The following is a 25,124-nucleotide window of genomic DNA, read 5'->3' on the forward strand; positions in this document are numbered from 1 at the left end:
CGCGGTCCCACGACAGTCACGACTGCGCCCCGGAAGGACTAGGCGCCGACGGCGGCCCACGACGGTCCATGCCGGTGACTTTGATCTCAACGATGCTCCGCGGCCAGGGAGGCCCACTGAGGGTGATGAGGACAAAACAAAGGCACTGATGGAGTGGAACCCGCGTTACATGACACGAGGCACTGCAGAAACACTGAATGTCCATCATGCAAGGGCTCACGACCACCTGAAGAAGTTGAGATACTAAGGAAGCTCCATATTTGGGTTACTCGTGAGCTCAAAGAAGTTCATCTGACAGTGCAGTAATCAGCTGTGATATGCTCATTACACATGGGGAAATCCTTTCTTTTTCTCGTTGTTGCTTTTGGCTTTTTAGAGAAATTTTTGCTGTAGAGCATGTGCACTCACCAGGGAGACAGAGAGACGGAAAGCGAGAAACCACCCCCCGGGGGGGATTGGCCACACTGCAATCCCTTTCCATTCTCCTCCTGGGATTTTGGGCATGCGTGCACATATGTCTGGCATGAGTTTCAAGCTGCTGGGTCCAGGACTCGAACAGCAGTCGGTTCGAGTTGGCCACGTGGGAGTCCAACGACAGACGTAACCACTACATCATCTGCTGATCCCATACGATCTTTTTTGAAGTGACTGTTAACTGGTGATGACAAGTGATTGTTAACAACATGGGCAAACGGTCTTGGTCCCGACATGACGATTCACCTCAAACACCTTGGAGAGCAGACCCCCATCAGAGGAGGGCTATGCTCTCACTGTGGTGAGATTTCAAAGGTGTCACGCTTCTCGAGCTCCCGTCTCAGAACCAGATGATCAATCTGAACAGGTACTGTCAGAACTGCACAGTTTGAACGAGTCCACCACCCAGAGCTCACTGATCACAAAGGAGTTCTGCTCCATCACAGCAAGGCCAGACCACACACAGTGCACCACCCAGCAGGGATCAACGTGCTGCATGCCCACCACACTCGCCTGGCCTTGTCCATCTGACTTGACTTGTTTCACTCTTCAAAACCCCTTGCATGCTTGGGGTCAGCAGGTGATGTGGTCGTTAAGGCACTGGACTCCTACGTGGCCTACCATGGTGTGACTCCCAGGCCAGCAGCTTGAAACTCACAATGGGCATGTGTGCATGTGTGTCCAAAACCCCAAGAGGACAATGGAGAAGGTGTGGTGGCATGGCCGTCCCCCCGGCAGGGGGATGGGGGGGATTTCTTACTTTCCCTCTCTGTCTCTCCATTGAGCACATATAACTATAGCAAAAATCTCTCGAAAAATAAATAAAACTCCTTGCATAGTACAATGTTCAGTTCAAATGAGGTTGTAAATTAGCACCTTGTTCAGTTTGTGGCCAATAAAGACAGGCCCTTCTATGAGGGCTCGCTACAAAGCTCACTGAAAGGGACCAGCAGTTAGCGTAATGGCTGTGTCGCTGGACTCCCATGTAGTCGACCACGGTTCGAGTCCCAGACCCGGTGGCTTAAAACTCACGTCAGGCAAGTGTGCGTGCGTGCCCAAGATCCCGAGAGGAGAATGGAGAAGGGACTGCGGCGTGGCCATCCCCCCTGGGGGTGATTTCTCGCTTTCTGTCTCTCTGTCTCTTTCTGTCTCTCTGTCTCTTTCTGTCTTTCTGGTGAGCGCACGTGTACTACAGCAAGGGCCTCTCTAAAAATAAATAAATAAATAAAATAATAAAAAGAAATAAAGCTCACTGAAAGATAGCAAAAGGTTATCAAACAAAATGGGCAATCAATCATCGATTGACCTTTGTTCTTTATATAAATGAGTTTTGAAAACATAGAATACGTCATGACTTTTCCAACAACCCAATACATCATTTTTTATTGTATTTACTTAGAAGCGTTCAGAATGTCAACAAAACAGCTGCAATTTTTTTTTTGCAATTTCAGAGTGGTATTCCATTAACAGAAAAATTATTTCATATAAACTGCATCAGCGACAACTGAGGACGAAAAAACTCCCATCCCCATATATAACTAATCTGTGCTGTGCTCCAAGAACCTGCTTTAAATTTCCATGCCAATTTACAACCCCCATGCTGTACCAGGCAAGGTTAGTGGCTACTGACAATACGACCAGGACAGGGCTAGATAGACACATTCGGTGTTAGCTATACAAAAAAAGACACTGCACAGTTTAAAAATGAATCTTACACGGCCTTATGTTTCAGTTTTTTTCTTTCAAAGGAGTGAGTTGTGGACAGGGGGGTTAAATGCTTTATAGACAAGGGGAAAAAAAACTGCGTTAGAACCAACTTATTCATCATCTTCCTCATCTTCTTCATCTTCCTCATCTTCCTCCTCCTCCTTTTTCTTGCTCTTTTCAGCCGAGACCACTCCCTTTTTTGTTGCATCAGGCTTTCCTTTAGCTCGGCATGCAGCAACATCCTTTCCGTACTGTTCACCATCTGCAGCAGTGCTACTCCACATCTCTCCCAGTTTCTCTGCAACATCACCAATGGACAGGCCAGGGTGTTCTCCTTTGATTTGGGGGGCGACATTCAGAACAGAACAAGAAAAAGGCCAAAGGAGGCATTTTGGGTGCATTGGGATCCTTGAACTTTTTGTTTCCCCTTTAGGAGGGATATAGGTTTTCATTTCTCTTTTGTGGGAGGCTGCACACCAGCAAATATCACCGGTTTCTCAGAGAGAAAACAATTACACAATGACAAAGGCCATGATTGGCTCCCCTTCAAAACCTCACCTTCAAAACCATACTCTGATTGGCCATTTCCTATAGCAAATCGGTGAGCTTAGAATCCCTCAGATTTGCATATCTGGCACCTCATGATTGGTCCACAAAAGCAACTAATCATAACCCACCTTGTACAATCCTTCATTAGCATATAGGACAACCAATCACTGCCCACCAGCATGTATATAACCACAATCCCTGGCCCACGATCACCAGACGACCCTGAAGACCCTGAAGAGTTGTAACACTGTGTTGTCTCTGGACGACCCTGAAGACCCTGAAGAGCTGTGACACCGCGTCATCTCTGGACAACCCTGAAGAGTTGTGACACTTCGACGTCTCTGTGCTGCCCACAATAAACGGACGACCCTGAAAAGCTGTAACACTGTGTCATCTCCATGCTGCTCACAATAAACGGAAGACCCTGAAGAGTTGTAACACTGCATCTTGTAACACTGCATTGTCTCCGTGCTGTAACACTGCATCGTTCATCTTGTCTCTCACTCCTTCCCTCAGGAAACCTGTTCGACTGTCCCCTGGGTCGGGACACACACTAACTGTGGACCTGTATAACAAGCCTTGTCCGCCTTTGCCATATCTTCAAACTTTCCTTTCTCCTTAGCAGACATGGTCTTCCACCTCTCTGAGCACTTCTTAGAAAACTCTGAGAAGTTGACGGAAGCATCTGGGTGCTTCTTGTGCTCCTCCCGGCAAGTTTGCACGAAGAATGCATATGATGACATTTTGCCTCTCGGCCTCTCAGGATCTCCTTCACCCACGGTTACTTATCTTTCCTCTGCGAGGTACAGAGTCGCGCAATGCCCGTCCAGCTCTCACTTGCCCCAGCGCTGTCTCTGTGGAGCTCACTGTAGTGCAGTGACTATGAGAGCAGGAGCCAGACACAGCCTCCTCACTCTCTCCACTCTGCAACAATCCAATGCATCATTTTAAGGCCTATTTCTAACTTCATATTTCTTGGTAATGTTAACTTTATACATATTTTCAACTATGGAAATGATGTTGGACAAAAAGCAGATTCAAACAATTTTCTTATTTGAGTTCAAAATGTGTCATAAGACAGCAGAGACAACTGGCAATGCCAACAACGCGTTGTCCCAGGAAGGGCTCGTGAGCATGCAGGCCAGTCCCTGCAGTTCTGCAGAGGGGACGAGACCCTTGAAGATGAGGTAGCTGGCCATCAGAGGCTGACAATGGACAATTGAGAACGGTCATCAAAGCTGATCTTCTTAAAACTACACAGGAAGTCGCCGAAGAACCAAGGCGACCCTTCTGTGGTCGTTTGGCATTTGGAGCAGATTGGAAAGGTGACAGCTCAGTGAGTGGATGGCTCAGGAGCTGACCAAAAATCAAGAAATTGTTATTGTGAAGTGTCATCTTCCCTCTTAAAACTACACGGGAGACAGATAAAATAAAAATGAACCGTCTGGGCAGCTAAGCTGTGCTCACCTGCCATATCCCTGGCCCCCACTGGCTGACTGCCACTTCTTCCAGCATCCTGACAACTTTTTGCAAAGAAAACGTTTCCACAACCAGTGGGATACAGAAGATGCTTTCTGAGAGTTCGTCAAACCCCGAAGTGTGGATTTTTACACTACAGGAATAAATACACTTATTTCTTGTTGGCAAACATGTGCAGACGGTGATGGTTCCTATTCTGACTAATACAGATGTGTTTGAGCTTCGTTATAATGACTTGAAATTCATGTCCAAAACCACAATTGCTTTTGCACCAAACTCTGCATACAACGTAAGCAGTTAGAAGTCTACACGACAGATCCACTCAAAGGCACTGTGACCGTGCTTTCCCTGGTCACCGGCCCAGAACTGCCTTTCTCACCCAGAAGCCCAAGTGCAGTTCCTCTGTTTAACCTGCACTGACACGTACGCTGAGTCTCAGCCGCCATCTGGGTCACAGCACCATGGCGCTAGGAGCTCCCACATCCGTGTGTACACGCACAGTGCACATACGCGTGACTTACCTGCTTTCACTCGCTCATCCCTCTGTGCCAGCGTAAGCTACAGGGCCCAGCTAGCGACCCTAAGTGGGTAGCAGGACACATTATGTCCTTCCTCACACCACTGGAGGTGAGAGAGGAAGAGACATAGGGTGAGAGACAGAAGGGCGTGGTCACATCGCAGAGCCCTGTCCTCCCTCTCCCCATGCCGTGGGGGTTCTGGGCGCACATGCACACCCAGAGTCTGTGGCTGGACCGGGTAGTCAGTCACGTGGGATCTAGCCACCTTAACCACCAGGCCACAGAGCCAACCCTGGGAATATCCAGTCTTACAGCATTGAGAAGCAAGGTTCGTGATATAAATTCTACACTAGAGAAAAGGCTTCTTACCTGACACAGAGTAGACACAGAGTTTCCTAGGATGCAACACAGCCAGGTGAAGCGTTTCAGCACCTCTGGAAATGGAGAGTTTTAGAAAGTTTAGATGGTGAGTTTGAAATACAACCCAAAGGTTGTAATATCATGTTAAAGAGATACTATAACTGAAACCACTGTGAAGAAACACAACCACGCATTAGATAACATTCTAATTGAAAAACAGGTCACAGCGAGCACTTTCATGACCCACATGGGCTACAAGAGCTGCCCTCAGATGGAAGCCCAAGAGCCTCCAGGAAAGGCCACATCTGAGGCCCCTTGCGTGTTCTCCTGCAGTAAAGGGAGCCCAGTTCTGGAAGGGACCAGCAGAGGGCATAAGTGGTCATATCGCTGGACTCCCACGTCGTCAACCACAGTTCAAGTCTTGGATCCGGTATTTTAAAACTCATGCTGGGCATGTGTGTGTGCGTGCCCAAGATCCCAAGAGGAGAATGGAGGAGAAAGGACTGCAGTATGACCATTCTCCCAGGGTTGGGCTATTGATGATTTCTTCCTTTCTATGTCTCTATCTGTTTCTATCTCTCTGTCTCTCTCCAGTGAATCCACACGCCCTATATCAAAAATTTTATCTCAAAAAAAAAAGGCTCCTGGGGCCGGAGGGTGGTATGGTGGTTGGGGGCGCTGGACTCCCCACGGCCAAGTGTGCTTCATGCCCTGGACCTAGCGTTTTGCTTTCTCACCTTCCCTTCTCTCTCTCACTCTGTCCCTCTCTGGTCAAATTAAAATAAATAAAGTTAAATGAAAAGGAAAGGTCTCAATTAGACGGAATAAAATCATGTGAGAGCCCCAGAGCCCAGAGTAGGTGGCCTGGCAGTGACGCAACAGCCACATAGAAGGGGCTCCCCCTTCGTGCCAGACACAAGCACATGTACCCAGAGCCCTGGCAGCTGGGGCAGCACAAAGGCCCTGTCAGGGTGTCTCTCTCTCGCTCTGATCTCTCGTGAAATCATTTTTTTTAATTTTTGGTATGAAGCACCACAAAATGCTAGTGGTTATTATCAGTAAATGGCATATATCACCTCCAGCTCTGAAACGTTATTAAAAGTATTAAAAATACTTCCGTTTAGACTATCTCTCAAATTGAAACACACTGCCAATCACCACTATGCTCCCAGCCCACGGCAGCATGGTGCGGTCTAGAAATTCTAAACCCACAGCCTTCCAGGCCAGCGGGGTGTTAACGAGGAACAGGTGCAAGGGCTGTGGTTGGCTAAAGACTGGGGCAAGACTAAAGGAGGTGCCCACCATCCAGTCCTGGCTCACGGCCAAAGCGCCCCATTTTTTTTTTTTTGGAGAGGTTTTTTTTGCAATAGGGCGCGTGCGCTCGCCAGACAGAGAGAGACAGAGAGATAGAAAGCAGGAAATCACCCCCCCCAGGGGGGATGGCCATGCCGCAATCCCTTCTCCTCCATTCTCCTCTCGGGATCTTGGGCACACATGCACACGCACCCGGCGTGAGTTTAAGCCACCGGGTCCGGGACTCGAACCGCGGTCAACTACGTGGGAGTCCAGCGACATAGCCATTACGCTAACTGCTGGTCCCAAGCGCCCCATTTTTCAAGAAAAGCCAAAAGGCGTGGGTTGTACGGGAGATCTCCTAGCCTGTAACCCTGGCAGCTCGTTCACACCTACAACGCTGCGGGGCTCTCCCTCTCTGGGCTCGGACCTGGACAGCGGTGAGATGGCTAACTGCACCGAGAAGGTCGGCATCGTCAGTAAACATAGGACCCGCTGGGGTGCCTCCCTCTGGAAAGTGGTGAAGAAGATTGAGATCGACCAGCACGCTGAGTACACTGGCTCCTTCTCTGGCAAAACCGAGATAAAGAGACAGGCTGTGGGGGCTGGTACTGCGGTTCCAGCATGAGCACGGTGGCCTGTGGTGCTGGCAGTGCCTGGACCTACACCACCACGCGGGCCAGCCTCCTCAACCCTGGCGTTGGAAGGCCGAAGGGCCAGCAGAAGCTCCCCAGGCATTTGGGATATCCCTTGCCTACAGTAAACAGGTTAACATATGTAACAAACACAAGAAAGAAAGAAAGGAAAGAAAACTCTGGGCAGGCCACGTGTGCGGGCAGGCCACGTGTGTGGGCAGGCCACGTGTGCGGGCAGGCCACGTGTGTGGGCAGGCCTCCACTGCACAGCCCTGACGGAGCCTGCTCTGAGCTGTGATGGCTGAACTGCACACCCACAGTCCCGGTGCCTGTGTGGTCATCTCATTTACAAAGTGCACACTGCATTAGATGGTATCTATAAGGCGCGGTGCAGTGAACATACGATGTAGTCATCATTCACTCTACTGCCAAAAACGCTAACAGACAACTAGCACAGACTGACACCGCTTCCAGAAAATTCCGGTATGCACCGGGCGCACTCCTCTCTCCTTTGTGGCAGTGCACATACCTCTGGCAATTAAAAGAAGAGAAGAGAAAAGAAACACAGGCTTAATTTTAAGAAAATGCAAACAAAGCCCTTGTACAGGGAAGGCTTCCTTTGTGGGCTGAGCTGACTTCTCAGAAACGTCTCTACACCAAGTGAGTGACTGAATTTAAGACTCCACAGTACGGGTCGCCAGTGGCATCATGGCTGAGGTGGCCAGATTCCACCCCGTCAGGCATGGCTTAGCCCTGGGCTGGCAGCGTGAGAAACACGCCAGGCACGTGTGTGTTCTCACCCATATCCCAAACGGGGAGATGAAGGCAGAGGGCCTGCGGTGCGGCCGTCCCTGCTCACCTCCTTCCCTCTCTGTCTCTCCCCAGCCAGCACAAAATCAGTTACGAGCCAAAAGGTAGCGGTCATCTGCTACTGTGCTTGGCCTGACAGCCTAACTATTCAAGCACATGACTTAGGTGACTCTCCTTCAGGAAGTGAGGACTCCCTGTCTGTCTATACCCCAGTCTCTCTCCTCCTCTGTGAGCTTCCGGTGTGTCAGGCATCTTAGGTCTGTCACTATTAAAAGTTCCTACCTTATTCCATCCTAAATGTGCAGGCTTCTACGTAAAAGGGGCCCAACTGGGTCACCCTAGGGCAGGGCTGGGTCCCACATGGCCAACAGCATGGTTCGAGTCCTAGACCCAGCAGCTCGTAAAACACACTGAAAGCAAGCATGTGCATGCCCAAAATCCTGACAGGAGAATGCAGAAGGGACTGTGGCAAAGCCATTCCCCAGGGGGTGATTTCTCACTTTTCCTCCCTCCCTCTCTCTCTCTCTGTCTCTCCAGCAAGCACACGCGCCCTATGGCAAAACTACAGGGGGAAAAAGTGTCCAATACATGTGCAATACCTAGGTGACAACCTCTAGAAAACACACTTAGTCCCTGGTTAGTCTTCTTTGGAAAACCCACAAAGGAAGCAGTGTAAGGGGTGGGCACGCTCCCAGGAAGGGAAGCCCAGAACTGGTAGACTGTACTTACGAGACAAACTTTCCAACTTCCACTTGCAGGACTGGGTCTCGCAGGTGCACTTCCAGAAGTAAATCCTCTGCTTGAGCTCCGTCTCCCGTTCTCACAGGCTGGGGGTTAAAGATTCTGAGGTATCCCATAAAGCTGCCCACAATTATTTTATCTGTAGAGAGATTTTTGTTTTCAAAAAAGACATAAGAAGAAACAAATATTTGCAAACATCTTTAGAAATAAACTTTATAATATCTAAAAGAGAAATCTAAAACTGAAAAGAATTCAGTCTTGCTTCATATGCATACACTCTGCCAACAGATATAATTAAAGTGTTTTAACAACATATGCTGGTCAGATATAACTACATCCCCAATATTCAAATACACTGAGGTTTTGCTTTTTCTTGGTAGGCCTTGATTTGGAATTAGAGTCTGTGCATGACCTTTGGGCCAGCCCTCTGGTGGTTGAGGGAAATGGGTCCTACCTGGCCAACTGTGGGGTTCAAGTTCCAACCCCAGCAGCCTGAAAAACGTGCCAGACAAGTGTGTCCACACGCATGTCCAAAATCCCATCAGGGTAGAGAAATCGAAGAGAAAAGGATGGACATGACTATGGCGCATCGGGTGTGGCATCTCCCTCTCTCCCTCTCCCTCTGGCAAGTGCACACGCCCTCTGCAATAATCAAAACAAACAGAAAAACACAAATGTAAGCCCTTTTATCAAAAGACAAAAATAAGGTTGCAAACCGACTTCATCATGGAATGTCAACCCTACAACTAGCTGTTAAAAACATGGTATTGGGGGCCTGCAGTTGGCATGGTGGTTAAGGGTGCTGGACTCCACATGACCAATCACAGTTCAAGACCCAGACGTGGTAGCTTGCTTTCTCACTTTCCTTCTCTCTCTTTCTCTCTCACTATGTTCCTCTTTGGTCTAATATAATATAATATAATATACGGGACCAGCAGATGGTGTAACGATTACGTCACTGGACTTCCACATGGACGACTATGATTCAAGTTCCAGAACTGGAGGCTTAAAACTCACGCAAGGCACATGTGTGTGCATGCCCAGAATCCCAAGAGGAGAATACAGAAGAAGGGATTGAGGCGTGGCCATTCTCCTGGGGGATGATTTCTCACTTTCTGTCTCCCAGCAAGTGCACGTGCGCTATAGCAAAAATCTCTAAAAACAAAAGAAAACATGGTATTAAAAAGGACTGTGGGCCAGTTCCGTGGCACAGGGTAATGCACAGAGGCTGCAGCACGAATTCCTTGTCCAGTCAGCGGTCAGCACACGTGCCCAAGATCTGACAAGCTGGAGGACTGGAGAAAGGGGGCCTGGCCCCTCGCAGGGTCTGACGGCGTCAATCGGTGCCCAATCTGTGCCCGCAGAAAACAGACAGGAGGAGGAGGACCATGCACAGACGGCCAGGGGAGGAGAACCATGCACAGACAGGAGGAGGAGGACCATGCACAGACGGCCAGGGGAGGGCCTGCAGCGGCACACCTGCAGGAGGGAGTGCCGGGAGCAACCCAAAGCTGGACGAGCGAGGGGGGTCCGGGGGCTGCAGAGGTCGCAGGCCCTGCCAACACGTGGACTCCAGCTTCTCACCTCCAGAACAGAAGAGGCCTCTACTTTAAGTGGCCAGTATGCTGTGCTTTCTTACAACAGCCCTAGAAAATTATTTACATCTACTGAAAAGTAGAAGCTCTATTTACTGTTTTGTTTTTGATTTTGTTTATATTGCCAGAGGGCTTGTGCACTCACCAGAGACAGACAGAGAAAGAAAAAGGGGGAGGAACCACGCACTATGGGGGCGCAATCCCTTCTCTCCCATTTCTTTATAGTGTCAGGGTATTTGGGCATGCAGACACATCAGCATGTTCAACTTCTCAGGGCTGGGATTCCAACCACAGCCAGCCATGTGGGGTCCAGCTCCCTTAACCACTAGGCTATAGGATCAGCCCAAAAGTTCTATTTATTGAGAGCTTGCCATGGCCAGACAACAGTCTGCAGTTGACACGGACTAACTCCTGCACTAAATCCCCCACTCACCCAGGAGGAGAGTGAAGAAGAAATAAGAGAAACCAAGAAAATACCTCACACACACTTCATCCACAGACAGTACAACAGAACTCATGGAAATGTCTGATAAAGAATTTAGAGTATTCATAGTGACAAAGCTAACAGATGGAAGAGAAGAGAGACAATGAACACCAGCAGAAAAAAGCCGATGAGTTCCAGGAGGTGAGGAAGTTCTTGCGAGAGCTGAAAGACGAAATACACACTATAAACAAGAATCAAACGGAACTGTTGGAGATGAACAGGAAGTCAAAACCTCCCTTGAAAGTTTTTTTTCTTTTGGAGAGGTTTTTATTCCTACAGGGCACATGAGAGACAGAGAGACAGAAAGCAAGAAATAACCCCCCAGGGGGGATGGCCACACTGCAATCCCTTCTCCGCCATTCTCCTCTTGGGATCTTGGGCACACACACACACGCGCCCGGCATAAGTTTAAGCCACCGGGCCTGGGACTCAAACCGCAGTCGACTACATGGGAGTCCAGCGACATAGCCATTACGCTAACTGCTGGTCCATCTCCTTTGAAAGTATTAAAAGCAGACTAGATCATACAGAAAATCGAATCTCAGATGTAAAAGACAGAATTGCTGGGCTAGTAAAATCTACCACGAAGACTGAGAAAATAGCCCCCAAAATGAGAATAATATATGAGAAATACTATATACCATTAAACATCAAACATCTGGATTATCGGTATCCCAGAAGAGAAAAAGAGGTGAAGAGACTGATAAGGGCATTGACGATGTATTCCATGAAATCCTGGAAGAAAACTTCCCAAACCTAGAGAGGCATTCAAAGATCCAGTCCCGAGAAATGCAAAAGATCTCAAATAGGATCAACCCAAGAAGATCTTCTCCAAGACACATTATAGCCAGGTTGACCAAAACCACAGACAGAGACAAGATACTCAGACTGGCAAGAGAAAGACGTCAGGTTACCTACAAAGGACATCCCATCAGGCTCACAGTGGACCTCTCTTCGGAAACAATGCGAGCAAGGAAAGAATGGGAAAATATATTCAAAGTGTTGAATGGCAAACAATTTCAACCAAGAATATTATATCCGGCAAGATTATCCTTCACATGGGAAGAGAAGACAAGAATATTCTCAGATAAACAAAACCTGAAAGAATTTACCAACAGCAGACCAGCTCTCCATGAAGTTCTGAAGGGAGTGCTATCCCAGGAAAACTAAAGTCAGACACACAGAGATAAGAGTTCTAAAACACCTAAAAAAAAATGGCCAGCTTAAAGACAGGGACAAATCTAGAGTTGAACGTTATCTTCCAGAATTTAAACGGAAAGATCGAACCACAACAGAAGATAAAGTACATGAGTTTGAACTGGTGAAATAGAATTTTATGACTTTTTTTTGCCTATTTTTTTACTTATTATCATCATAATCTTGTTTATATTAAATTGAATCACATATAACTTTACAATGTATTACATCTCTTTTCCCAGAAGGAATACCATGCTTATCAGTCAATACAAAGACAGTAAAATCCACATCATAATCATCAAAGAGCTTTTCAATATTTTTTCCTAGAATTTTATGACTTTTCACTAAAACATGACTGACCTTCAACACTTTGTTTGCCAGCATTAAGGAGTTCTGTCTTCTCTCAGTTGTGGACAGGTCCATGTACCTACTATTGGAACAGAATCCTAACCTGTTTCCTGGATTTAAGTACTAAGCAAAGTTCTCTTAACATTTTTTAATTTTGATTTATTAAAGCTAAAACAGCCTTTTTTAAAATTAAAAAATGTGGAGCCAGCAAGTGGCGTGTTGGTTAAGGGCACTGCACTCCCACATGGCCAAGCAGTTTGAGTCCCAGACCTGGTGGCTTGCTTTCTCACTTTCTCTCTCTCTCTCTGTTCTTCTCTGGTAAAATTAAAATTAATTAATAAATAAAGTTAAATAAAATAACTCTAAAAAAGTATTTAAAAAATACCTGTTTAGTAACCACAGTAAGCTATATAGCCTCACCTATGTGCTACTTTATAGTATATTCAGCTTATCCACAGTTTCATGCCTAAAGTCAACTTTTGTTCACAGATGGGAAAATATATTCAAAGTGTTGAATGGCAAACAATTTCAACCAAGAATATTATATCCGGCAAGATTATCCTTCATATGGGAAGAGAAGACAAGAATATTCTCAGATAAACAAAACCTGAAAGAATTTACCAACAGCAGACCAGCTCTCCATGAAGTTCTGAAGGGAGTGCTATCCCAGGAAAACTAAAGTCAGACACACAGAGATAAGAGTTCTAAAACACCTAAAAAAAAATGGCCAGCTTAAAGACAGGGACAAATCTAGAGTTGAACGTTATCTTCCAGAATTTAAACGGAAAGATCGAACCACAACAGAAGATAAAGTACATGAGTTTGAACTGGTGAAATAGAATTTTATGACTTTTTTTTGCCTATTTTTTTACTTATTATCATCATAATCTTGTTTATATTAAATTGAATCACATATAACTTTACAATGTATTACATCTCTTTTCCCAGAAGGAATACCATGCTTATCAGTCAATACAAAGACAGTAAAATCCACATCATAATCATCAAAGAGCTTTTCAATATTTTTTCCTAGAATTTTATGACTTTTCACTAAAACATGACTGACCTTCAACACTTTGTTTGCCAGCATTAAGGAGTTCTGTCTTCTCTCAGTTGTGGACAGGTCCATGTACCTACTATTGGAACAGAATCCTAACCTGTTTCCTGGATTTAAGTACTAAGCAAAGTTCTCTTAACATTTTTTAATTTTGATTTATTAAAGCTAAAACAGCCTTTTTTAAAATTAAAAAATGTGGAGCCAGCAAGTGGCGTGTTGGTTAAGGGCACTGCACTCCCACATGGCCAAGCAGTTTGAGTCCCAGACCTGGTGGCTTGCTTTCTCACTTTCTCTCTCTCTCTCTGTTCTTCTCTGGTAAAATTAAAATTAATTAATAAATAAAGTTAAATAAAATAACTCTAAAAAAGTATTTAAAAAATACCTGTTTAGTAACCACAGTAAGCTATATAGCCTCACCTATGTGCTACTTTATAGTATATTCAGCTTATCCACAGTTTCATGCCTAAAGTCAACTTTTGTTCACAGACATGTATATATCAGCTGAACTTACTATGGAAAGTATTTAGATTAATTAATATATTTTGTGAATCACTACAATGTAGAAAAGAATAAAGAAATGGAAAGCAACTGCAGAAACCAGAGAAAGGGTGGGAGGAGAATAGGAAATGGCAGAGGGTGAGAAATAGGGGGAAATATATATGTATATATACACAAGAAACAAGAAATAGAAAGTTATTTGTTGACAATAACATGGATGATTAAGTCACTTTACAGTGTATTCTGGCTGGAAAAATCACATTTTGTATACTGTGGTGATGTCCAGTAAAAGTATGTAAAACAAGTAAATAAACAACAAATTTAAAAAAATAATAATAAAGTTAATATATTTCCTTACAAAATGAGAAACACCTATCTGCTTCCCTAAGATGTACAGGGAGGGACATTATATTGGAAACCAATGGGATTTTCTATCTCCCCAACAAAAAGAAAAAAAATCAATACGGTACCTAGGCTAGACTTACAGTAGTTTCCAAAATCCAGTGCCAAAAACCTCAAATATACAAATGTAGTGATTCCTACCACAGCCTTGTTTAACACTCACCTTTGCTCATGTTACGGTCCAGTGGGTTTTACAGAGTTGGAGTTGATCAGTATAACTTAAAGGCTCTTCTACTATTCCTCAACTGTCTCTTCTCGGAGCCAACGAACGCAGCTCACTTACTTAAATACAGGTCTGGACCTGAGGCTGCACTTCGCTGCTTTCCCACACAGAGAGCCAGTACGTGGGGTTCGTTCTCACCTCTCGGGACGAGAGCGACCTTTATCTGTACTGTCCTAACTGATTCACAGAAACCAGGGCCTCTTCTTCACCCCATATGGGCCTGGAGGGCTTGAGAGGGCTTGGGTGAGCCCCAGGGTGCCCCAGGGCCCTTCCCTGCTGCTTCAACCCGGGTCAGCTCAGAAAGAAGGCTTCAACCGGACCACTCAGAAATGAAGGCTTCAACCACTTCCCTGTCCCTTCGTCTCCCACCCAAGACCAGGAGTCCCAGTCGAAAGAAGTCTAGTCCAAACTTTTAAAATAAAGAGGCCAGCAGGTGGCATGGTAGTTAAGGTGCTGGACTCCCACGTGGCCAACCCCGGTTAGAATCCTGGACCTGGCAGCTTGATTTCTTACTTTCCTGCTCTCTCTTTCTGTCTTTCTCTGGTGAGCATGCATGCCCTGTAGCACTTTTTTTTTCTTTTTTTCTTTTTTTGAGAGTTTTGTTTTTTGTTTTTTGTTTTTTTTTTGCTATAGGGCGTGTGCGCTTGCCAGACAGACAGAGACAGAAAGAGAGAAATCATCCCCCAGGGGGGATGGCCAAGCCGCAATCCCTTCTCCTCCATTCTCCTCTTGGGATCTTGGGCACGCACACACACGCGCCCGGCCTGAGTTTAAGCCACTGGGCCTGGGACTCGAACCGCGGTCGACTACATGGGACTCCAGCGACATAGCCATTATGCTAACTGCTGGTCCCCCCTGTACGTCATTTTTAAAAATATTAGTAATCATCATCAAAAATAAAATTAAATAATTATTTTTAAAAAGAAAGAAAGAAAGAAAAACTAACTAGCCTTGTAATCACTTGCAAAACAGAGGACTATGGTCCCCATGTGACTTCCTGAATTTACTATGTAATGTTTCCTATGTGTTCATGTCAACATTTTAAAAAGTGGTTCTTGGGAACCAGCAGTTAGCGTAATGGCTATGTCGCTGGACTCCCACGTAGTCGACCGCGGTTTGCGTCCCGGACCCAGTAGCTTAAAACTCACGCCGGGCGCGTGTGTGTGCGTGCCCAAGATCCCGAGAGGAGGATGGAGGAGAAGGGATTGCAGCATGGCCATCCCGGGAGGGGGGAAAGGGGGTGATTTCTCGCTTTCTGTCTCTCTGTCTCTCTCTCTGTGTCTGGCGAGCGCACATGCCCTGTAGCAAAATCTCTAAAAAAAAAAGTGGTTCTTGAGGCCAGAACCCTCTCTTCTTTGTGAATACTAAACACACCGCCTAGTCTAGAAGTGGAGGGGTACTGAAAAAGGCCCACAGCTAAGTAACGGGAAAGGGATCTCACCCAGAGGCCCTTACTACCTCAGAGGCAGTGAGTTCACACAGTTGCCGCCCACTGCAGATGGGGAAGAATATGTGGAGGTGCAGTTGTGCTAAGACCCTGCTGAGGCACGCGCACTTGCTCGCTTGCTCTCTCTCTCTCAAGATAAACGAACTTTGGAAACCAGCAGTTAGCGTAATGGCTATGTCGCTGGATTCCCACGTAGTCGACCGCAGTTCGCGTCCCGGACCTGGTGGCTTAGAACTCACGCCGGGCGCATGTGCGTGCGTACCCAAGATCCCGAGAGGAGAATGGAAAAGGGATTGTGGCGTGACCATCCCCTCTGGGGGGTGATTTCTCGCTTTCTGTCTCTCTGTCTCTGTCTGTCTGGCGAGCGCATGTGCCCTATAGCGAAAACCTCTCCAAAAAAAAAAAAAAAAGATAAATGAACTTCTAAAAAAATACTTAGAAACCTAAGCCCCACCAGCCCACCCACCCCCAGAGACCACACTCTTACAGGATCTTGTATATATAAGACTTTCATATACAATATATGTATACTACTTTTGATAAATGATAATCACAATGTAGGTGTTCAGTGTTTTCATCTATGTAGGACACATACACGCAGTGGTTTTAGGGTAGCATGCTTGGGAAAACAGAAGCGGATCACAGCTGGTTGCAAACTCAGCAAAAGCCATATCTGAGCATATTGGTAACCCACTGGTGGCACCCCGTGCAAAACACTAACAGAACTGGGTGCGTGAACATTTAGGTGTTACTCAGAGACTTGGCAAGTCCAGTTTCCAACTAGCTGAGCTTTAGATCAGACAGAAGTGGGTTTGAAATTGTTCTTTCTGGCAGGTATTTTTGTGGCATCACCCTTTATGTTGCCAAATATTTGGAGGGAGGGAGCCACAGAGCAGTGCCACAGCCTTAGCAGAGAGCTGGGCAGAGGCAGGCTTAGTAACTCCTGAGAAGCCACCCTAAGACACTCTGGGAATAAAAAGCTCTCCCAGCTCGTTCAGAAGGGAGAGCAGAGCCAGACCTTCTTCAGAAATCATGTAGAAGAGGGACCAGCAGTTGGCATCATGGCTATGTTGCTGGACTCCTATGTAGTCAACTGTGGTTTGAGTCCTGGTGACTTAAACTCACGCCAGACGCGTGTGTGTGCGTGCCCAAGCTCCCGAGAGGAGAATGGAGGAGAAGAGACTGTGGCGTGGCCATCCCCCTTGGGGGGTGATTTCTCACTTTCTGTCTCTCTGTCTCTCTCCATCTGTCTGGCGAGCGCACGCGCCCTATGGCAAAAACCTCTCCAAAAAAAGAAAAAGAAATAATGTAGAAGGTACTTAACGCAGTCTAGTACGTCCCACACACCTTGCCAATATAATTTCTCATTTCACTTTTTCTCTTAGATTCTACTTTTATGATATGAAGAGAAACAGAATAAAGAACAATGTAAGGGAAAATATCTGTATCCACTGAACGAAACAATAGTTATTAATAAGTGTTCTTTTTAAGAGACCAGTGACTATATGAATTGTAAAAAGGAAAACTAAAAAAGCAAGCTAATGATTATAATTTACACCAAGTACAATTTTCAACAGCAATGATATAGAACTAAACTATCCTGAAGACCACTTTAAAAATATGAAAATGAAAAGAAAAGTAAAATAGGGGTTGCTGGACTCCTATGTAGTCAACTGTGGTTTGAGTCCTGGTGACTTAAACTCACGCCAGACGCGTGTGTGTGCGTGCCCAAGCTCCCGAGAGGAGAATGGAGGAGAAGAGACTGTGGCGTGGCCATCCCCCTTGGGGGGTGATTTCTCACTTTCTGTCTCTCTGTCTCTCTCCATCTGTCTGGCGAGCGCACGCGCCCTATGGCAAAAACCTCTCCAAAAAAAGAAAAAGAAATAATGTAGAAGGTACTTAACGCAGTCTAGTACGTCCCACACACCTTGCCAATATAATTTCTCATTTCACTTTTTCTCTTAGATTCTACTTTTATGATATGAAGAGAAACAGAATAAAGAACAATGTAAGGGAAAATATCTGTATCCACTGAACGAAACAATAGTTATTAATAAGTGTTCTTTTTAAGAGACCAGTGACTATATGAATTGTAAAAAGGAAAACTAAAAAAGCAAGCTAATGATTATAATTTACACCAAGTACAATTTTCAACAGCAATGATATAGAACTAAACTATCCTGAAGACCACTTTAAAAATATGAAAATGAAAAGAAAAGTAAAATAGGGGCCAGCAGGTAGTGTAGTGGTTAAGGTGTTGGACTCCCACATGGCTGACCACGGTTTGAGTCCTGGACCCAGTGGCTTCAAAATCACACTGGGTATGTTGTGTGCATGCCTAAAATCCCAGGAGTAGACCTGAGAAGAGGGACTGTGGCGGGCCTTTCTCCCAGGGGTGATTTTTCACTTTCTGTCTCTGTCTCTCTCTAGTTACTCCTGAAATTTGGGGCACACACACATATGTGCCTGGTGTGAGCATACATGCCCTATAGCAAAAATCTCTCCAAGAGTAAAAAGAGTAAAGATAGGGTATGAACTTTAGTCTTATAATATGATGAAAGCAATGCATTAACAATTGTTTTCTACCAACAAATGGAGCCGTCATAATTTCATTATGGTAAGAATGGCTTTCAGGTCCAGTGAAAATTACATATAACTTTTCTTTAAAAATGTTCTTTTTTAAAATTTCAAAATATTTTACTAACTCGGGAACCAGCAGTTAGCGTAATGGCTATGTCGCTGGATTCCCACGTAGTCGACCGCGGTTCGTGTCCCGGACCCGGTGGCTTAAAACTCACGCCGGGCGCGTGTGCGTGCGTGCCCAAGATCCCGAGAGGAGAATGAAGGAGGAGGGATTGCGGCGTGACCATCCCCCCTGGGGGGTGATTTCTCGCTTTCTGTCTCTATGTCTCTCTCTGTCTGTCTGGCGAGCGCACGAGCCCTACAGTGAAAATCTCTCAAAAAAAAAAAAAAATTTTACTAACTCTTTCTGCAACAAATTTTTCAACAGATGAGATACTACCATTTACGGGCCAGCAGGTGATGTTGTAATTAAGGCGCAGGGCCGAACTCCCACGTGACCAACCGCGGTAGGAGTCCTGGACCCGGAGGCTTGAGATTGACAGGGGGCCCATGTGCGTTATGTACCAGATCCCTAGAGGAGAAGGGATTGCGGCGTGGCCATCCCCCCAGAGGGTGATTTCTCACTTTCTCTTTCTCCGCCTCCCCAGGAAGTGCACAGACCCTTTAGGAAAAATCTCTCTAAAAAAAAAATAATAATAAAATGATAGCATTTTTTTTTTTATAAATTCCAGTATATGTCAGAAACATCACAAACCAGGACAACATAAACAACAGCAAAAAAGAAACAAAACGTAAGAACTCTATTTATTAGCCTGCTACCTAAATATTACTTAGACAGACTACCTTCCTAATTATTATACAATTGTGGCAGTTCAAGTAAATTCTATAAAATACATAGTTCTAAAAGCAAATCATTTTCACTTGACCTCTCTAAAACTTTCAGACGCATGGACACGAGTTGTTTACCTTGTCCATTCCCACTGTTGTCAACATCAGCCAGACACAGGCACCCTTGATCAAACTCCTCCTCCTCGCCCAGAACAGAAGACCACCAATCACGGGCTTTAAATAAAGACATTTTCTTTCACTCTGAAAAGAAAGCATTTTTTATCATAAAAATCCACTCTACAACATGAATTAATTATCTCTTAAAGCACAGCAAATTAAACTTGGGACACCTCTGAGAAGAACATTTCTATATGAACTTTAATTTGTTGTATTTTATACATACATGTGAAAGCAAATTATTGGAGAGCAATGGTCTCCAAATTGTTGAAAAACACTAACTAGATATTTTGCAACACCTTCAGTAAACTGAGCTGGGAATTTACACATTAATGCTGGGCTAATTCTTCTAAGACACTGAGGAGAAAATTGAACAGTCATAAAAAAATATTCTTTGGAGGATCAAGATCCAAATTCTACCACTGCTAGCTAAGCTCGGTCAGCAATGAGACTGCAGAAGGTCGTTACAACAAACTCCTAAGTCAGTGAGGTCAACGTTGCCCAGTGACCGACAGTGGGACTGGAGCACCCCAGGTACAGGGAGCACTTGTTCCAGCGTAGGCTGCCTGAATGGTTACGACAGAACACTTGAGACACGGTCTTCCTTTATTCTTTAAGGTTTTTGCAATAGGGTGCATGTGCTCACCAGAGAGACAGAGAGAGAGAAGGGGGACAGTAAAAAATCACCTTCCAGGGAGGATGGCCATGCCACAATCCCTTCTCCTTCATTCTCCTCCTGGGATTGTCAACACGCACCCACAGGTGCCCAGCAATGGTTTTCAAGCCTCCAGGTCTGGGGCTCTAATCATGGTCATGTGGGAATCCGGTGCCTTCACACCACCAGCTGGCTCCAACGAGGGAATTTCTTTTTATTTTTAAGAATAACTTTTTAAATTTTTGTTGTTTGTTTTGAGATTTTTGCTATAGGGCATGTGCACTCACAGGAGAGGTAGAGAGAGACAGAGAGACAGAAAGCAAGAAATCACCTCCCAGGGGAATGGCCACATCGTAATCCCTTCTCCTCCATTTTCCTCTTGGGATTTTGGGCACATACGCACACGCACCCAGCATGAGTTTAAACCACCGGGTACAGGGCTCAAGCTGTGGTCAACTACATAGGAGTCCAGAGACATAACCATTATGCCATCTACTGGTCTATATTTATTCATTTTTAAGAGAAATTTTTGCTTTAGGGCACATGCACTTGCTGGAGAAATGGTGAGAGCGAAAGTGAGAAATCACTCACTCCCCAAGGGGGAGGGCCATGTCACAATCCCTTCTCCTCTATTCTCCTTCTGGGATTTTAGGCACATATCGCATATACCCAACAAGAGTCAAGCTTCCAGGTTTGGGACTCACACTGCAGTCGGCCATGTGGGAGTCCAGCACTTTAACCACTATACCACCTGCTGGCCCCAAACAGGTGATTTCTTAAGAAAAGAGGCTGGGCCAGCTCCATGGCCTGGTGGTTAAGGGAGCTGTATCTCACATGGCCAGCTGGGACCTGCAGCTTAGGAAACACACCGAGGCGTACTCCTGCTGTCCCAAATCCCCAAGGAGAGCCAGAGAAGGGATGAGGTGTAGCGTGGTCACCCCCCATGAACGGTGCCTTCTCACCTCCGCCTCTCTCTCTCTGATGAGCACACACACCCTCCAGCAAATTAAAGAAGACCATGCACGTGTTTGCACATCCTCAGCTTTGCAAAGACGGGGGAAATGGAAGAGAAGGGATTGCAGCGTGGCCACCCCATACAGTGCTCTCTCACGCTGTCTCATCCCTCCCCCCTCTGACAAGCGCACACACTCTCTAGCAAAATTTTTTTTAAAAAGATGGTTATACAGTCAATCCTTTTTAATGTTTAATTTAAAAATGTGAAGTTTCAGGGCCGGCAGGTGGTATGGTAGTTAAAGGCACTGGACTCCCACATGGCTGACCACGGTTCAAGTCCCAGACCTGGTGGCGTGTTTTCTCACTTTCCCTTTCTCTCTCTCTCACTCTGTCCCTCTCTGGTCAAATTAAAATAAATCAATAAATAAGCAAATAAAGTTAAATTTAAAACAGTTTTGTAATTTTTAAGTTTCAATTGAAATTTTAAAAAGTAGAACCTGGGGCAACGACAGGGACTGGCAGAGCCCCCAGTGATCATCCGCCAGCAATCGAGACATCAGGTAACAACTCCCAGCACAGCAACAGCAACCCTAAGGAAGAGCACTTGAAATCTCCCAGGGAAGGCATGAAATTCAGGGCCCAGCAGGTGGCGCACTGGTGAAGTGCTGAACTATCACGTGGCCGACTGAGGTCCGAGTCGCGAACCTGGCTTAAACTCAGGCCGGCCACATGTGTGTACCCAAAATCCTGAGATAACGGAGAAGGGACTGCAGAGTGGTCATCCCCCCAGGGGGTGATCTCCTGCTTTCTGTCTCTCTGTCTCTCTGGCAAGCATGCATGTCCTAATAGCAAAAACCTCTCAAAAAAAAAAAAAAAAAATCTGGGACCAGCAGGTGGTGTAATGATTGTGTCACTGGATTCCCATGTAGTCAACTGCTATTTAAGTCCCGAACCTGCAGCTTAAAACTCACACCAGGCACATGTGCATTTGACGTGTGTGCCCAGAACCCCGAGAAGAGAATGGAGGGGAAGAGACTGTCGTGAACGTGGCTATCCCCTCTAGGGGGTGATTTCTCGCTTTGTATGTGTCTCTCTCTGTCTCTCCAGCAAGTGCACCTGCCCTACAGAAAAAAAAAAAAAAATCCTCTCTAAATAAAAAAAATTTTAAAAATCACAGCAGGGGTGTGTGCGCTGCCCAATATCCCAAGAGGAGAATGGACGAGAAGGGACTGTGGCATGGCCATCCCCTGGGGAGATCTGTCTCTCTCCCCCTCTCCCTGCCCCCAGCGAGCACACACCCCCTATGGCAAAAATTAAAAATAAAAATAATAAATCTGAAGTTTTTCTATTGGAATCCAAGACAAAAGCATAGACAAAGAACCAAAGCACGGAGGCGGCTAGGGTATGGAGAGCATGAGGGAGAGCCCCTAGCACCCCGGAGCCTTGTGGGCAGGAGTCCCAGAGCTAACCCTCTGCACCAACCCAGGCCCAGGAAAAAGGAAGTTCCTGAGATCCGTAAAACCACCAGAATTCCAGGGAAGGGTCTTAATCCCAACCCCTAGAGCCCGAGCAGCTGCAGTGTGGCTCCATTCTGAGAACAGAGCAACCGCTTGGAGCAAAAGGCCCGCAGCCTCCAGGTCTCTGCATCCCTGAGATCCACTGAAATATAGGAAGCCCTGTGGGTGGTGCAGAGGTTGCCCTGGCTACACTGGGCAATGGAGCAGGGACCCAAGACACAGGTGGGCCAGCACAGCAGGACTAGCGAGGTGGCTGGCAGGCCCCTCGCAGACTGGAAGCACCAGGCAGCTCACCACACCTGTTTGCATCTACAGCAGGGTTTCTTGGGACCTCCCCGCACAGTGAGTGAGAAAAAAGGGAGAGGAGGGCTGGCTGGAGGGACAAGGGCACCAGGGGCCCCTTCTTCCTGGACAGAGGGCACCAGCATCATGCAGGCCTGTCCAGGCTTCTGCCCACCTGCACTGTGAATGCCTGCCCAGCATGCCTGCCCACTGGCCAGCACCACAGAGACGCCCAGATCCACTCCTCCGCTGAAGGCAGCTCCCTCCCTCCTGCAGCCAGTCCCTGCAGGCCCAGGGCTACAGACCTGGGCCTGCAGGAGCTCCTCCCTCTCCAGGGAGTGGGGAGTGCGGACGACCTGAACTAGCCACCCAGTCCCAGCTTCTCAGCAGCACCCACGGCCCTCCATGCCAACCCACCCGGATCTTACCCACTTCCTGCCGACATCGCCACCCAGCACCCGCATGTCCTGAATGGGGTCTGAGCATGCGGCAACCATTGGGCGGGGAAGCGGCTGACACTGCAGTGAGGGAGCCCCCTTCACAGGAAGGAGTGCGCATCCCACCAAGTGCCTGAGTGTCAGAGCAGACACAGTCTGTACGGAAGGACGAACGGGAGTGCTTGTCCACCAGGGGCCCAGAGAATGCAGCAACTCCCTGTAGTGATGGACAAAACACACGGATCCTCAGCAACGACCAAAACCGCATTTCAAAATACTGCTCATTTTAAAAGTCAGTAAATGAGAGCATACCGACAAAAATCCCAGGAGATGAACAAAACCATCTGTGACCCGGGTGAGAGAGTGAACAGACCCGGTGACCCCAGAGGACAGGAAGGAACGCACTCAGCGGCACACTGCGGCTACCACAGCACCTCCATGACAACTAGGGCATGAGGTCAGCCTAGGAGCCTAAAAACAGACAGCTGGCTTTAAAAAAATACGGCACGTGCACAGCATGGAACACCGCTCAGCCATAGCGAACAGCCAGGCCGCCCTTAGGTACCAAGGAGGCAGGCCCAGAGCACATGGGGCCCAGTGAGAAGGCCAGGCATGGCGCTCGCTCCAGCTTCCGCGTCAGGTATCCCAGAGGTCCGTATGCCATGAGGACACGGAAAGGACTCGACGGCGTAAAAGCAGAGAGAGTGACGACAGACAACAGACACATTCCCGACGTGGCCAGGAGCATGGGGAGAGCAGCACCGACAGACACAGGAACGCATATAAACAGGCGGGCAGGCTACGGGGCAGCGTGCCACAGCAGCATAGAGCTGCTGTTCGCAACTCAACATGTTTGCAGAGACACGCCAGGGACACTGTTGTAGATGTGCACAACAGAACGTAATGCTTGAGGTCAGATAAACGTGCCTGTGTCCCTGATTTAAATGTCGCTCGCTGTACGCATGTCCTGAACAGCCACACTGTACCCCGCAGAGATGCGTTCAAGTACGGCCCAAAGCGACAGTGAGGACTATGGAAAAGAATGCAGGAGGCTCAGAGCAATGCCTGACGGACAAGTCGTGACTGCACCAGCACTGTCAGCCACAGCCGTGGAGCGGCTTCCGGACCGGAGTCAGGCTGCACCAGCGCTCTGCCACAGAGGTACACGTCACTAAGGTGTTGCTACTCAGAGGCTGAGGCCACACAGGGGGCCCCACCTCAACAGGCTGGGCTGACGCGCACGCCTGAGGTCCCAGCTGAGGGGCTAGGGCAGGAGGCTGTGACACGGTGTGACCCTGTCCAACAGCATCTGGAGCCCACGTGACTGACTAAGCAGTTCAAGTCCTGGACTCAGCAGCTTGAAAAACACCCAGAGCACGTGTGCATGCATTCCCAGAACCCACAAGGAGAAGGGATTGCGGCAGGTCATCCTCCCTAGGGGTAAGGGTTAGGGCTCTCTCATTCACTCTCTCCAGTGAGTGCATACACTCTATTGCAAATTTTTAAAAGACTGATCTTTTTCTCTCCTTTTTATCTTTCTCTTCCTCCCTCTCTCCTCCTCCTTCTCTTTCTCTCTAAGTATTTTTGTAAAAACCTATTATTGGGGGCCAGCAGATGGCATAGCGCTTACATCGCTAGACTCCTACAGGGCTGAATGCAGTTTGAGTCCCAGACCCAGTAGTTTGAAAATCATGCCAGGCACATGCAAGTGTGTATACAAGATCACAGAAGGAGAATGGAGAAGGAGCTGCAGCCGAGCATCCCCCCTGGGGGTGATTTCTCATTTTCCCTCTCATTGTCTCGGTCTCTCTCTGGTTAGTACACACCCTAGGAAAAAAAGGGGGGACCAGCAGATGGCATACTGGTTACATCAC

General features: G+C 47.0%; 1 protein-coding gene across 5 annotated transcripts in view; it reads right to left on the reverse strand.

Moving 5' to 3' along the window:
- The window catches only part of BBS9 (Bardet-Biedl syndrome 9), a 296,326-nt gene that overhangs the window by 258,850 nt on the left and 12,352 nt on the right, over positions 1-25,124 (reverse strand). For all 5 annotated transcript variants that reach the window (XM_027766864.1, XM_027766861.1, XM_027766860.1 and 2 more), the window contains 3 exons: positions 19,367-19,489; positions 8,555-8,705; positions 5,097-5,161 (listed from right to left, as the gene is read on the reverse strand). In XM_027766864.1, coding sequence (XP_027622665.1) covers positions 5,097-5,161; positions 8,555-8,705; positions 19,367-19,478 — 328 coding nt within the window. In that variant the 5' untranslated portion in view covers positions 19,479-19,489. The remainder of the gene's footprint in view (positions 1-5,096; positions 5,162-8,554; positions 8,706-19,366; positions 19,490-25,124) is intronic.

The sequence above is a fragment of the Tupaia chinensis genome, unplaced genomic scaffold (assembly GCF_000334495.1).
Source record: "Tupaia chinensis unplaced genomic scaffold, TupChi_1.0 Scaffold143756_1, whole genome shotgun sequence".
Classification (NCBI taxonomy): Eukaryota; Metazoa; Chordata; class Mammalia; order Scandentia; family Tupaiidae; genus Tupaia; species Tupaia belangeri.